The sequence below is a fragment of the Eretmochelys imbricata genome, chromosome 8 (assembly GCF_965152235.1).
Source record: "Eretmochelys imbricata isolate rEreImb1 chromosome 8, rEreImb1.hap1, whole genome shotgun sequence".
In the NCBI taxonomy this organism is placed as follows: Eukaryota; Metazoa; Chordata; order Testudines; family Cheloniidae; genus Eretmochelys; species Eretmochelys imbricata.
The window spans coordinates 89,305,710-89,322,077 of NC_135579.1; the positions used below are offsets into that span (position 1 = coordinate 89,305,710).

The 16,368-nt window shown below is 42.3% G+C and overlaps 1 protein-coding gene across 2 annotated transcripts in view; it reads right to left on the reverse strand.

The window, feature by feature from the left end:
• The window catches only part of PDE4B (phosphodiesterase 4B), a 353,352-nt gene that overhangs the window by 25,679 nt on the left and 311,305 nt on the right, over window positions 1–16,368 (reverse strand). For both annotated transcript variants that reach the window (XM_077823896.1, XM_077823897.1), the window contains one exon: window positions 14,296–14,408. In XM_077823896.1, coding sequence (XP_077680022.1) covers window positions 14,296–14,408 — 113 coding nt within the window. The remainder of the gene's footprint in view (window positions 1–14,295; window positions 14,409–16,368) is intronic.

Consider the following 16,368-nt stretch of genomic DNA (forward strand, 5'->3'; position numbering starts at 1 on the left):
CCTGAAAATAAATGTGTCATGTGTTTATAAGGTGCACATGCATGAGAGTCTGCTGGCACATTAAGAAAGTACATGCCATTCCTGCAGGGCTAAATCTGCTTAAAGGCTTCCTCCAGTTGAAGACAAGTCCTATAAAACATCTACTGCCTATGAATACAAATGGCAGATGCATTCTGTCAGTGCTTTCATAGCTGATTGGTATCATACAGGATTTTTGTTGGAATATTAGCATTTCTTTTTATTAGCATAAAAGCAAAAGCATCGATAAGATTTATAATTGCATGCTGTGTATCATTAGAAAGAATACACTGAATATTTGTACAGATAAAACACAATGTTAATATAGCACAACAGGTTGTTTGATTATAAACTTCAGTTTTATTTGGGTGGATGTTCGGGTCAGTTTCTGTTTCATCTGAATCATTTTGCCCTTCCCTATCTGTAAAAACACTTGTTTCGGGACAATGAATATAAACAACCAGAGCTTGCGTCAGCCTGTTAGCGTAGTGCTTTATATTAGTTACCTGCCTTACTAACTTACCACAAAAACCTTTGACAGGATGTCTGACGCCAAAATTATTTATCTGCCAAAATCTACTAAAGCCTGATTTCCCAGTAAGACAAGAGTCCAACAAGAATCCCTCATGATAGCTCAAATGAAGATTACTATCTATTGTGTTATCTATAGTATCCATCCGTGGTAAGTGCTTCCTACCATGTAAAAGGTAACACAGAACACAACTGAGCATTTCTCAGTAGAATGGGTATTTTATAAGAACATATTTGACATGGTCATGTGTTCTAACCAAAAGCATGATCCTGCACCCATTGAAGTGAATAGCAAAATTCACCCTGACTTCAGTGGCAACAAGATTAGGCCAAAAATTAACAGCAATTTGGAGGGAATTAATTAAAGTTGTCTAATCTCACTTCAATATGATAAGTTTAGATTAAAATTTTAAATGGGAAAAGTGCATTTTTCTACTACAGACTAAACAGCTTGCTTTCCAAAGGCATTTTAAGAGAGTTCCACAGGTGTAAAATGTTTTCTGAAATTAACTAGAAGCTTGGCTCAGAAAATGAAAAACAAAGATCAGGAAAAAAAAAAAAGAAAGATCAGTACCAGTCTGAACTGAATGACAGGAAGCAACAGCAAAATATAATTAGATGACTAAAGCAAGCAGACTACAGGCATAAAATGTCTTAATTAAAGAAAGGCCTGATACAACTTACAATATCTATGGTCTGGAGAGAAACCAATGCTCCAGAAGGCGGAAGGTCTTATACCAAAATCTTTGATCAGTCATACCTATGCAAGCACGTTGACAAAGCCACTGGTGCCAAAGGAAGCTGACCAGTGTAGCAGAAAGAGCCCACGATAGAAAACACAAACCAAATAATCATTCCTGCTCTTCATTAGCTATTTATGAAGCTGCCCATGTGGAGAGGATGGTGCATGCTAGTGAATTCCCCGCCTCCCACACTGCACTGCTCTCAAATCTCAGGACCTTTAATCCCTAAACCTGCAGCAGTGAAAATGGAATATAGTTGGGGTCTTAATGCTTGATAGCCAGAGTGTTCTCGCCTCCCTCAGCTGCCAATTAACGTATGTATTCAGGCTTCATGGCTCTTTTCGTTCTCTCATTAAACAATGCATTTAGACAGGAAGGAGCTTAAAGCTTTTCTCCAAAGTCACTCCCAAGAGCCGGACTGGGGAAAACTGGCACTTATCTTTTAGGTGATTTTGCCTCAGTTGGATCCTACATCTTTAGACAGAGGACCAAGAGGCAAATGTGTTTATCATTTAACAAAGGGAGTGTGAGAGTGAGAAAGCTACTGTTGTTTAATGGGTATACCTAGAATTTAAATTAAATTGAAATCTGTGATTCATATCCTGCAGTCTTTATTTAAGCAACTTCACAGGGCTTTCACAAGGTAGGAAAACTAGCTCTGGGAAATTAAAATAATTCTGAACCCTGAAATGGCTTTTCCTAGATGTGCATAATGAGAAAAACTCTGGCAACTCTTAAACAGCAAAAGTCTGTTTGCTTTATAAGATGAAGCATAAAGTGTAAATAGAGTCCAGTAAGACGTGGCTTTGTATCTCTTAAAATGCTGTATGAAAAACAGTGGCAGCTGGTCCTCCCAACATGAAAATGCACCTAATACTGCCATCTAAAAACATATGGAATGTCCTAATGAATGTAAATACATTGTAATGAAAAATCATTCTAACACAGGCAAATAATTTGCGGAATATTTGTGTGTGTGCAGTGTTTTCCCAGCTGTGCTACAACAGCAATAAGTTTGTTTGTTTTTTTTAACTATACAGCAGAGGCCCACTAGTCAGAGCAGTCTCTCTCTAAGGCATTCTATTTGAGCGTGCCTCACAAACTGTCTCCATTTTCCTTTTGATAACCCAACAGCACTATGATTCATGTATGCCCTACTGAGAGCTAGCTTGGGACTTCCATGTGAGAAGGGAACCCAAAGGACAGAACATGTGTGAAGAGTTGGCATTGATTAGCAGTGTGTTTGTGAATGTGATGAAGAACGAAACTCCTAACACTGCTAAATTCCATATTTGGCTGCACAATAAGCTCAAACAAAGAGTCAGAAAAAGTACACAATACCAGAAAGAGTATCAACATTACCACGAACTGGAGAGGGAGACAGACGGAGAGGAAGAATATTGTTCAAAGATTCCTACTTGAAACAAAGAACAAATCCCTAAATACTATTAAGTTTCCTGAACATTTCTCTCTTTTTTAAAATGTTCATTTTGCTTCTTTTCCCCCTCATTTTTCTGAGCGTTATCACTGTCTTGCTGATTTTACACAGGCAAACTGAAATGGAAGTTTTGATGAAGAGTTTAGAGGGGCCTGTCTCTCTCACACATATTGGGCAAGTCCGGAGTACCTCCATTGAAGCCAATTGACTTACACTGTATAAAATTGTTGTGAGATCAGAATCAGGGCTTAGAGTTGGGCCCAAGCTGGACCAGGAACTGAACTTCTCCAAAGATCAAAGATCCCTCCTTTTCTAAAGGCAAAAGTACTACCAATCACAGCGCCCCCAAAATCAAAGATTTTGCTCTCAGAAATTACACAAATCCTTATTGATACTATTCATGTCCAGTTACCTCACTTCATTCCCATTCAGGCAAGGCCTCTCGTCTTTTAACAATTATTCACTTTTTAGCCCTGCCCTCAAATAATTATTCACTTTTTGAACCTGCCCTTGAGCAATTATTTACTTAAGCCACACCCTAAAACAGCATGACTGAAATGTCTGAGAATGAAGAAGTTCAAAATGGTCAAGCCACCACAAAAAGTCAAACTGCCACAAAAGCCAGATTTTTTTTTAAAAGGTTAGATGATGCCTAATGGGCACTGGCCTGTGTTGGAGACAGTGGGGAGTCATACCAACAAAGGAGGTCTCCTGGGGATTGAGGATGTTATTTGGAAACTGGCTAGGCTTTAGTGCTGGCAAGGCTAAAGCATCAGATTGTCAAACTTACATACGGAGTATTAAATAAGTACAACTGTTCCTCTAGACTGTTAACACTGTATTTGTGAGGCAGAATAATCAATTTTGATTATAATTATTCATTTCAGAGAACAAAGGAGCAAGGGAAGAGGATTTCAGGGTATGGACAAGCTGGATTAACTCTCCGGTGGGCCCCCGGGGCTATTAGATTTTGTGGGGCCCCTGTATACAAGTTTTTTTTCCTGGGAGGGAGTTTGGTGCAGGAGGGGGTTGGAGCAGGGGACTGGGGTGCAGGAGGGGGTGCGAGTTGTAGGCTCCGGCTGGGAGGTGCTTACTACGCTCTCAGCCAGCAGCACAGCAGGGCTCAGGCAGGCTGCCTGCCTGCCAGCCATAGCCCCACGCTGCTCCAAGAAGCGGCTGGCTCCTAGCACATCTCTGCGACCCCTTGTGGGGAGGGGGACAGCGTGTCTCCGTGCACTGCCCACACGTGCCACCCCCATAGCTCCCATTGTCTGGTTTCCAGCCAATGGGAGCTGTGAGGACCGTGCTGGGGCAGGGGCAGCGTGCGGAACCGCCTCCCTTCCCGCCAGGGGCCGCAGAGATGTGCCAGCTGCCAGCTGCTTCCGGGAGCGGCATGGGGCCACAGCATGCAGGCAGTCTGCCTGAACGCCCCTTTTGGAGGCCTGGAGATCACTGCCTGTGATTTATTTTGCGGGGTCCCCCTTGAGCCGGGGCCCTGGGCTGCAGCCCCTAAAGCCCATGCCTTAATCTGACCCTGGGTATGGAAGGGTGAAGTAGATTGTTAAAACTGATGACAGTCTATTTTCATAGTACATATCTGATAATGATCTGAATTCTGTGACTACTTCTTCTCTATGTAGTCGCAAAAAGAAAAGGAGTACTTGTGGCACCTTAGAGACTAACCAATTTATTTGAGCATGAGCTTTCGTGAGCTACAGCTCACTTCATCGGATGCATACCGTGGAAACTGCAGCAGACATTATATACACACAGAGATCATGAAACAATACCTCCTCCCACCCCACTGTCCTGCTGGTAATAAATAGCTTATCTAAAGTGATCATCAAGTTGGGCCATTTCCAGCACAAATCCAGGTTTTCTCACCCTCCACCCCCACCCCACACACAAACTCACTCTCCTGCTGGTAATAGCCCATCCAAAGTGACAACTCTCTTCACAATGACAGGTTTCAGAGTAACAGCCGTGTTAGTCTGTATTCGCAAAAAGAAAAGGAGTACTTGTGGCACCTTAGAGACTAACCAATTTATTTGAGCATGAGCTTTCGTGAGCTACAGCTCACTTCATCGGATGCATACCGTGGAAACTGCAGCAGACTTTATATACACACAGAGAATATGAAACAATACCTCCTCCCACCCCACTGTCCTGCTGGTAATAGCTTATCTAAAGTGATCATCAAGTTGGGCCATTTCCAGCACAAATCCAGGTTTTTTCACCCTCCACCCCCCCACACAAATTCACTCTCCTGCTGGTGATAGCCCATCCAAAGTGACAACTCTCTACACAATGTGCATGATAATCAAGTTGGGCCATTTCCTGCACAAATCCAGGTTCTCTCACCCCCTCACCCCCCTCCCAAAAACCACACACACAAACTCACTATCCTGCTGGTAATAGCTCATCCAAAGTGACCACTCTCCCGACAATGTGCATGATAATCAAGGTGGGCCATTTCCAGCACAAATCCAGGTTTTCTCACCCCCCCCCACCCCCATACACACACAAACTCACTCTCCTGCTGGTAATAGCTCATCCAAACTGACCACTCTCCAAGTTTAAATCCAAGTTAAACCAGAACATCTGGGGGGGTGGGGGGTAGGAAAAAACAAGGGGAAATAGGATAATGACTTAGCCACTCCCAGTCTCTATTTAAGCCTAAATTAATAGTATCCAATTTGCAAACGAATTCCAATTCAGCAGTTTCTCGCTGGAGTCTGGATTTGAAGTTTTTTTGTTTTAAGATAGCGACCTTCATGTCTGTGATTGCGTGACCAGAGAGATTGAAGTGTTCTCCGACTGGTTTATGAATGTTATAATTCTTGACATCTGATTTGTGTCCATTTATTCTTTTACGTAGAGACTGTCCAGTTTGACCAATGTAAATGGCAGAGGGGCATTGCTGGCACATGATGGCATATATCACATTGGTGGATGTGCAGGTGAACGAGCCTCTGATAGTGTGGCTGATGTTATTAGGCCCTGTGATGGTTTCCCCTGAATAGATATGTGGGCACAGTTGGCAACGGGCTTTGTTGCAAGGATAAGTTCCTGGGTTAGTGGTTCTGTTGTGTGGTATGTGGTTGTTGGTGAGTATTTGCTTCAGGTTGCGGGGCTGTCTGTAGGCAAGGACTGGCCTGTCTCCCAAGATTTGTGAGAGTGTTGGGTCATCCTTTAGGATAGGTTGTAGATCCTTAATAATGCGTTGGAGGGGTTTTAGTTGGGGGCTGAAGGTGACAGCTAGTGGCGTTCTGTTATTTTCTTTGTTAGGCCTATCCTGTAGTAGGTAACTTCTGGGAACTCTTCTGGCTCTATCAATCTGTTTCTTTACTTCCGCAGGTGGGTATTGTAGTTGTAAGAAAGCTTGACAGAGATCTTGTAGGTGTTTGTCTCTGTCTGAGGGGTTGGAGCAGATGCGGTTGTATCACAGAGCTTGGCTGTAGACGATGGATCGTGTGGTGTGGTCAGGGTGAAAGCTGGAGGCATGCAGGTAGGAATAGCGGTCAGTAGGTTTCCGGTATAGGGTGGTGTTTATGTGACCATTGTTTATTAGCACTGTAGTGTCCAGGAAGTGGATCTCTTGTGTGGACTGGACCAGGCTGAGGTTGATGGTGGGATGGAAATTGTTGAAATCATGGTGGAATTCCTCAAGGGCTTCTTTTCCATGGGTCCAGATGATGAAGATGTCATCAATATAGCGCAAGTAGAGTAGGGGCATTAGGGGGCGAGAGCTGAGGAAGCGTTGTTCTAAATCAGCCATAAAAATGTTGGCATACTGTGGGGCCATGCGGGTACCCATAGCAGTGCCGCTGATCTGAAGGTATACATTGTCCCCAAATGTAAAATAGTTATGGGTAAGGACAAAGTCACAAAGTTCAGCCACCAGGTTAGCCATGACATTATCGGGGATAGTGTTCTTGACGGCTTGTAGTCCATCTTTGTGTGGAATGTTGGTGTAGAGGGCTTCTACATCCATAGTGGCCAGGATGGTGTTATCAGGAAGATCACCGATGGATTGAAGTTTCCTCAGGAAGTCAGTGGTGTCTCGAAGGTAGCTGGGAGTGCTGGTAGCGTAGGGCCTGAGGAGGGAGTCTACATAGCCAGACAATCCTGCTGTCAGGGTGCCAATGCCTGAGATGATGGGGTGCCCAGGATTTCCAGGATAGTGAGTTTGTGTGTGTGGTTTTTGGGAGGGGGGTGAGGGGGTGAGAGAACCTGGATTTGTGCAGGAAATGGCCCAATTTGATTATCATGCACATTGTGTAGAGAGTTGTCACTTTGGATGGGCTATCACCAGCAGGAGAGTGAATTTGTGTGCGTGGGTGGAGGGTGAGAAAGCCTGGATTTGTGCTGGAAATGGCCCAACTTGATGATCACTTTAGATAAGCTATTACACAGTGGGGTGGGAGGAGGTATTGTTTCATATTCTCTGTGTGTATATAAAGTCTGCTGCAGTTTCCACGGTATGCATCCGATGAAGTGAGCTGTAGCTCACGAAAGCTCATGCTCAAATAAATTGGTTAGTCTCTAAGGTGCCACAATTACTCCTTTTCTCTTCACAATGTGCATGATAATCAAGGTGGGCCATTTCCTGCACAAATCCAGGTTCTCTCACCCCCTCACCCCCTGTATGCATCCGATGAAGTGAGCTGTAGCTCACGAAAGCTCATGCTCAAATAAATTGGTTAGTCTCTAAGGTGCCACAAGTACTCCTTTTCTTTTTGCGAATACAGACTAACACGGCTGTTACTCTGAAACATCTCTATGTAGTGTAAACAAGAGACAGGTCAGACCCAATCCCCTTGAACATCCCTGAACTTTGAGAGGGTCTAGACCAGTGGTTGTCAACCAGGAGTACATGTAGCCCTGGGCGTATTAGGTCTTTCATCTAGATATTTGTCTAGTTTTACAACTGGTTACATAAAAAGCACTAGGGAAGTCAGTACAAACTAAAATTTCATACAGACAATGACTTGTTTATACTGCTCTATATATTATACACTGAAATGTAAGTACAATTTATATTCCAATTGATTTATAATTGTATGCTAAAAATGAGATAGTAGGCAATTTTTCAGTAATAGCATGCTGTGACACTTCTGTATTTTTATGTGTGATTTTGTAAGCAAGTAGTTTTTAAGTGAGGTGAAACTTGAGGTATGCAAGACAAATCAGACTCCTGCTAGGTAGGTAATGATTTTTGCATACACACACACAGGTTTGGGTCAACTGCAGTTTTGTTTCAATAATTTTTTAAATGTTGTGTTTTGGTTTTGACCATTTTTTAAAACTCTAAGTAGCTTAATTTTTAAATGAAAACTTGTTATGAACCAGAAAACCAGATTTTTTTCTTTTGAAAATGTCAAAATATTTTGTTTCCACAATTTCAAAACTTTTTTTAGTTGAAAAAAATAATTGAAAATTATCCATTCCCGTGGGGGGAAAAATCCATTTTGACAAATCAGCATTTCTGACAAAAAAAGGTTTTGTTGAAAAATTCCGAACCAGTTCTAGTCCCAGCCCTATTCTGGCTGCACTAAAATCCTGGCTCCAACACTCTCAAATCTTGGGACTGTTCAAAAGCTAGATCTCAGATGTAATGTTTGCAATTTGCACTATCTTCAGAAAATGTAATGCCTATTTTCCTGTACTAGATGAAGGCATTCTTTCTAAACCTGAATAAGAGGACTGAAGTTCAAACATACATCAAATAAATAGCCCCCACCCTCAGGTATAAACAGCCTCTATCACATTTTGCATCAAGCATAATGATTTAACAACTCAAGCTAATTCCAAAAACTGTAAATTCAAGAATCACCTAACAGCACTAGGGTATGTTTGCATCATACTTTACAAGGGCACCATGCATTTCAGAATGCATTTTATATCTTTAATTATAATTACAGTACCCTTCTAATGACTGTTGAAGATCAGCTAACTTGCACTTCATGAGTTCTCCCAAACGCTTAGTTACTGTCTTTGTTTCCGTAATGAACAGCTGCAGCTGATAGAAGGGAATACCAAACAACCCATCAGGAACTGTTGTGCGGAATTCCATGAATCATACCTACTTAACTCTGCTTATAAAAACAAAAGACATGGAAGTCTCTTTGTCTTGCTAACTGTTGGTTAACTTTACAAGCCTTTCTTTGTAAGCCAATTGGCTATTTTAAAGCATATTAAACAAAGGAAGTTACAGTAAAGTAACCCAAAGACTAAACAGTTTGGCACCAGTTAAGGGAAACATCACGTACGAAGTGGGCAAGATTGAGTGCTGGCAGACTCACAAAACAAATGCAAATGTGGAAGCTGTGCAGCAAGGCACATAGACCCTTGGCATGCTGCCCTGAGCAATGTTAAACTGCTTGATGTGGACTGCCAGAGTTTACATTACTGTCCTCAGATTTATTTAGCCACTGTCTCCTTATAGTTAGGTGTGGGCTTGCTAGTCTCGCTCCCTCTCTGTTTTTGTTTTGTTTTGTTTGATTGGAACACCCTTTGAAATAGTGGTGAAGTGGAAGAGTCATGTTTATGCCAGGGGCTCTTGCAAAATAACAAAGACAGTGGTTTGGTGAGATGTCTCACTAGCAAATACATATGTATAAAGTGATGGTCAAAATTATTATCTGCCTGCATGATTTAATTCTGCTCTTTACGCCCACTTCTCCTGGAGACTTCTTTAACAGCTGACATTTCTAAATCCAGGTGAGACAAATTGCAAGGAGTTATATTACAGTACTTCTAGCAGCACTGAGCCATATTGTCAGTGTTAAGGTTCCCTTAATTTCCATCACATTACAGGCATAACAAGTTTCAAAGTTGGTGTGTCAACAAGGAAGACTCTGTGATGTTACCAAAGTACGTATATACAAAATTCAAAAGGTTTCTGCAAAAAATGAATGACATTATTCATACAGCTCACTGGGAACTTTTGGATGACATGTTTTTTGTTGGAAAATGCCGAGTTGTCAAAATGGAAACTTTTCATGGAAACATATTGGTTCCAGCAACACTTTCATTGGGAAGGTTTCTCAGGTTCAGGGTGGAATTTCTGGCCTAGAGCAGGGTGAGGATAGCCAATATCCAAGTGGTTAGGGCAATTCAATCACCTGGGTGTGGTAGACAGGCTCAAGTCCCTGCTCTCCCTGGTTCAGACTAGGGACTGGAAACTCGGTCTCCCACATGTGAACCCCTAACCACCAGGCTAATGGCTATTCTGCGCTGGGGCGCTCATGGATTTTGACCAGAAATTCCATCCTGGGCCTGAAGAACCTTCCCAAAACCAATAGAGAAGGTGCTCTGCCTGATTCAAAGCAGGGACTTGAACATGAATCTCCCACATCCAGGTGCTATAGAGTCAGTAAGTCTTTCTCTGGCCCAGAGACTATTTATTTAGACAAAGCGGAGCTCTAATAGGATAGATTGAGACAGTGGACAGTCTAAAGCCTGGTGGTTAAGACTCTTGTCCTGGGCGTGGGAGACTGAGGTTCAGGTCTTTCTCCTCTGATCCCTGGAGCGTAACTTAGCTATTCTGTGGTAGTCTCGTGCACTCTCACTTTTTTGGGAAAAAATCTGGAAGGAACAGAATCAGTTGTCAAAACCTTTTTTGGTGAAACAGATTTTACTTTCCAGCCAGCCTTTATCATCTATCAACTGCAAGTTGCACAATCTGGGTACAGAGGCTCGGAATACTGGCTTCATAAACTGCTGTGCGTTTCAGGGGATCCTGCACTTATAAGTAGATAGTCTCTGTGATGTAAAAGGTCTTTTGAAAACCATCTTATGACCTTAAGGCCTTAGAAAACCATCAAGGTGGGACTTGGAGAACTAGAGGACAGATCGTTGGTCAGTTGGGAAATTATTTATCCCCTGCTTTATGATTTGGGGATGCACCAAGCCTGTGTCTACCAACCTTGCTCCGTAGAGCCCATATGCTCTCGGGGCCTGTGATTCTGCCTCTATGAAAGATGAGTCTGTAGACAGCTGCATAATGCCACATGCAATATTAGGGGACTGCTATATCAGGAGGCCCATGACTCACAAACCTCCAGAGACGACTCAGTATCTGCCTAGGCAGTGAACTGGATAGGCCACTAAATGCAGAATGATAGTCATATCTTAAAAGAATGTAAAAATGTACAATACATATTAACGTTTAATATCTACAGACCACTAAGGGTAATTTAGCTTTATTTCACTCAAAGCTGAAACGATAGAACTGTCTTGTTAGTATTTTACATAAATAATTAACTCCATCTTTGCAGTATTCCGTACATTCCTAGATGCTTAGTTTAGGGAATCCATAGGGAATGAGGCCAGTGCTCAGGGGCAATGACTAAGGCAATGTGGAATAGATGTGTGGTCGTTTTCTTCAGTGTTGCTCTCTTTCTAATTTTGGAATGTTAATAATTTCTAAAAAAAAAAAAAATCAGATTTCCCATTTCCCAAAACCGCCACTATGTTTGGCATGATAGGTAGTCTGCTTCCCGGAGGCTTTGGTGTGGAACAGCAAGGAGTCTGGAGTATTTGGAGGTCAGGATTAAGTACGCTGGTAAAGACGTGCGGTAAAGTCTTTACCTAGTGAGAGTGTACTCAGAAGACAGAGCTTGCCTGTAATGGTTCTATGCTGGGCTTGAGCCTCAATAAAAGCTGAGGGTGGTTAGCACCTAGCAGGATCGGGCCCTCAGTTTCCTTGAGTAATTAATTTACATTGTTGGCAGACCCATGTGCCAACTTTTTATGACCAGGATGCTGTGCTTTCCTCCCCAGAAAATGCTTTTTGTACAAGAGCTCTGAAAATCACACTGCAAACATGTATTCAGAGATCCTCCCTCTCTGTCTGCTGTTGTTGCAACTCTGTAATTTTAAAACTACGTCTGTCAGGAAGGAGACAGGAAATTCGAGTCACACTTGCAACAGCTGTGCCATGCCTACTATCATTCTCAAATGACGTAGTTTGGCTTTAGTGGCACAGGGCCAGGAACTCAGCAATAGCAGAGGTCAGGAAGATAGGTCACTGTTTATACTGTTCTTGCACTTGGGATCGTGTTGAGTCTATTTGCTTTCTTCCTCTCTATACTGTTTCTCTTTCCGTTCTTCTTTAATAATGTGGAGCCTAAGCATCCTGTTTTCAAAACACCTCACTGTTTTGTTGCTTACCAATACCCTGCTTAAAAGCTTTTGATTCAAGCAAGACAGTCTACTCAGATACTTTAAGAGATTAAAAATGTTCATTAATTTGTTGTAAAATTTTCTGATTGTTTCTAAACAGTCTTTCAGGTTTACTTCCAGTTGAACTGTTTTTAGACTGCACAGCACACTTGAAATAATTTTACTGTGTGCCATGAAAAACTGTTTGCCATGATCGCACAAGATCGAGAGACATTTATCACCAACTCGTTTAGATGTTTGTTACCATGGCAAGGAAAAAAAGAATAAGCTTCAAACCATTTCATGTTATTCTTTCATAGCTGGAAATGACTCTTGGAATCTGACCAGAACACGTACAAACACATTTTAGTTCAAGTATATGAATGAGCCAAGTTTAAAGAAAGTTGAATCTAACCAATGAACATTAACATTGCACATAGTAAAATCATAATTTTTAACAATTACACAATGGCTGAATTACTTAATCAGAGCTTTTCACCTGTAAGAGTCCAAATGTGGGAAAAAAATGTCAAAATCCGGGATAGTTCTGCCCCATGTGTGAGGCCCTATTTTCTTAGCAGGCTAAAGCCTTGCTAATGGTTAGATCTGTTTCTCAAGCAAACTGATAAAAATTATATTCTTTTCTTGCAAGCTAACCCTGTTAAAACTTCTATTATTTTCTATGCCCTGGCATGCTGTAGTAAGAACTAGTGGAGCAGAAGGAAGTTTGAAATGACCTGTGATTAATTTCTTTAACATATTCCATAGAACCTCAATTTCTGATTCAGCATTTCTGGCGTAATTTATTTCCAGTTAGGAAAAGAAGAATAACCCTGGATTTGTGTGGCACAAACGTAAAACTGTGTCTAATCATGAGGGCTAATGCAAAGGTATGAAGGTAACACACGATGTCGAATATCTTTGTAAGAGATAGAGCACACACATTTCAGAAACCATATGGATTTGCTTCATCAGGTTGATGGGTGTAAATATTGCAAAAAAGCATGAGCATAAAAATTGAATCTGGAGCAGCAATACTTGTGACTTTGAGATCTTGTGCACTTAGACTGTGCTGCTGGGTGCAAAAGCATTTTGCACTGCCCTCAGCAGGAGATCTGCTCAGATGCCAGTCAAGTGCTCATTTGGGCAATGGCTAGGAGCATTGCAGAGGTGGTGCCTTAGCCCCAGGGAGTGCCTTGTGTCAATCAACATTAACCACGCTAGCCAATTAAGGACTGACTTTGATGGGTTCTTAATAAAATCACATTTGCTCACAGAGTAGTTCTCTCTATCTGGAAAGGTTGGAGGCTGGAAGCAGAAGCTCAGGGTTGGAGGGAGTGGTGGTTTTAAAGGATTATTTTGAGGGGTATTCAGGGATTCTGCTGTATTTTTCCCCTTTATATCTTTTCTGTATTTTTCTTCTGAACCTTCCCCCCGCCTACATTCTGCATAAAGTTTAGTTTGGGATTTTTCTTTTCAAATGATTTTAGCATATTTTTACTCCTTGTATGAAAACTCAAATTCTCCTGCATCTCTTCCCCCCCCCCCCGCCCCAAAGCAGCCCTTTAATGAAAACACTCTTACATATGTCCCAGTGTTATGGTACTGCACCCTAATCATGTACTGAATATAAAATGCTGTCAACTCATACCATAATATTAAAAACACAAACCAAATGCTTCGAGAAAGAGACAGTTGCAGTAAAACAGTATCCCATAATGTTTAGAGTTTGCCATTATTATTGAAAAGCCAAGTTAATTTCCCCAACCTGATCATTTGTTACAAGTTACACACTTTTCAGTGGGTGCCTTTGGTAGTATTTTTTCCACGGAGAACAGCTGTAATTGACACCTTGTAAATTTTCTGATAGATAAATATCATTGTAATGATGTGGTTTTACTACATTGTAACATATTATAATTCTGAATCTACGGAATGCAAAATGTTTTCCTGGTTCTGCTTTTCTATGACAAATTTTCTCCAACTTATAAATTACTTTGTAAATAACATTTGTATTTACCATACTTTCTACTTCTACCTGTATAAAAATGTACATAAGGTCCACTGGAACATATCACCAAATCAAGGATTAATTTCACAGTGTAAATATATTCTGCTTGAGAATTTATGCTATCATTTACCATTTGCAGTTTAATTCTTGCAATAGCATAAGGATACAGATAGTTCAAAGCATTTAAAGTTCACATCCTTAACATAAAGTATTAGGAAAAAGTACCAACAGTGTTTAAATGAATTTTGTCAGATATTGCACTGTGCATGCTTGTCTGCTGGTGGACACAATCACATACAGCAACACTTTTTCATCTTACATTACAGCACTTATTCTTGTTATTTTCAGCCTTTGACATTTTAGGAAGAAGTTATCCCATCGCTTACCTTGTTAGATGCCATCTCACTGACTGATCGGTAGGTCTGAATGGTTTCAAGTTGATCTAAACACCAGTCTAATTCTTCCAGAGTTTCCATTGCTAATTTTTGATAAGATTCTTCTGCAAATAAACACACAGACATGTAGTTAGGCTTGAGTGGCTGCAGACTTTCCATGGTGGAGTCACCGACACAGCTGGACGCAGCACTACTGTAAGAGGTACAATGCTCCTTCATCATGCGGTCTGGGTACTTCTGCTCCACGCTCCAGGAGGAGAACAAATCAACGTACGTCCTTCCTGTGAATGGCTGTCGGTTTTTTTTTTTTTTTTTGGCTTTGAAGATGAGATGTCGGTAATACATCAACAAACTTCCTCTAAAAAGGGGGTGTGGGAGGAATGCTCTCTGACAGACTCATCTGCATGTATGTGGATTAAGATTGCACGGTAATAAAAGCAGTTCCTTGTAAGCAAGTTTTTTTCCCCCCTCCTCCTAAGCATTACTCATCACAGCGTTTCTTGTCTAAAGTGATGACATTTTACAAAAAATTTAAAATGTCATTAAGTGAGTTGTAAGCAAGTGACTTGCTTCAGTTACTTTTTCTCAGAAGAAACAAGCTGCGCTCTTTTCAAGTAAAATGAAAAAGAAAGCAGTAATTGGCAGTAAATCTTTATTTAGGCAATGCAAGCACTGAGGGTATACGTGAGTGATCTTTGAGTAACTTTTCCACGAGGTAGCACTGCCCCAAACAAGGTTAGGAGTACAGTTTTTTTAGTTGGGTGCTACATGAGAGCCCTCAGATAAGGATACGATCAGACAGAAACTTTATGGGAGTACTGGATGAGTGACTGACTTTATTGGTTAAAGGGAACGATGCTTCTCTTCTTTTAGTAAACAAAGTTAAAACTTCCCTTTGGTCTCAGCCAAGATCATAGGGAAATTATGAACTGGATTCTCAAATGAAACCAGAAATGAGCTGTCTCTGCTTTTGCTAACATTGTATTCCTCTCAATTTGTAAGTGTTTCAACTAGAAAAGCATAAATCTCCTGGAAGAATTGCTAAGCAGCTCTCAAGATAAAAATAAAGGTTTACAGACTTCACCATGGCTCATAAAAATAACTTCAAACCCTTTAAATATAACTACCTACCATACCTACTGACAGAAAGGACCCACACCAATACGTATCTTCCTCAGTTCAAGGAGTCAGGATTTTAAATGATACAAGTTAAAGGAAACTGCAATCCTAATAGAGTTAATAGAACTCTAGACTTCTACTGACTTAGAAAACTATACACACTCTATAGGCCAGGGGTGGGCAACTACGGCCCACCAACCAGTTTAATCCAGCCCTTGTGCTCCTGCTGGGGAGCTGGGTCGGTGGCCGCTCCGCATGGCTCCCGGAAGTAGCGACATGGCTCTGCTCCAGCTCCTACGTGTAGGGACAGCCAGCGGGTCTGCTCTGCACACTGCCCCCTCCCCAAGTGCCACTCCCCCAGCTCCAATTGGCCGGGAGCCACTTGGGGAGGGGGCAGCGTGAAGAGCGGAGCCCCCTGGCTTCCCCTATGCATAGGAGCTGGAGCGAGGCCATGCCGCTGCTTCCGGGAGCTGCTTGAGGTAAGTGCTGCCTGGAGCCTGCATCCCTGAGCCTCTCCCCATGCCCCAACCCCGTGCCCCAACCCTGATCCCCCCAAAACCCCTCAATCCTAGCTTGCAGCATCCTCCTGCACCCCAAACCCCTCATCCTCAGCCCCACCCCAGAGACTGCACCCCCTGCTGGAGCCTGCACCCCTTCCTGCACCCCAACCCCCTGCCCCAGCCCTGATCCCCCTCTACCCTCCAAACCCCTTGGTCCCCACCCAGAGCACCCTCCTTTACCCCAAACTCCTCATCCCCAGCCCCACTCCAGAGCCTGCACCCCCAGCTAGAGCCTTCCCCTTTCACCCCACCCCCTCGCCCCAGCCCGGAGCTCCCTCCTACACCTTGAACTCATTTCTGGCCCCACCTCAGAGCCCACACCAGAGCCCTCACCCAACCCCAATTTTGTGAGCATTCATGGCCCGCCATACAATTTCTATTCCTA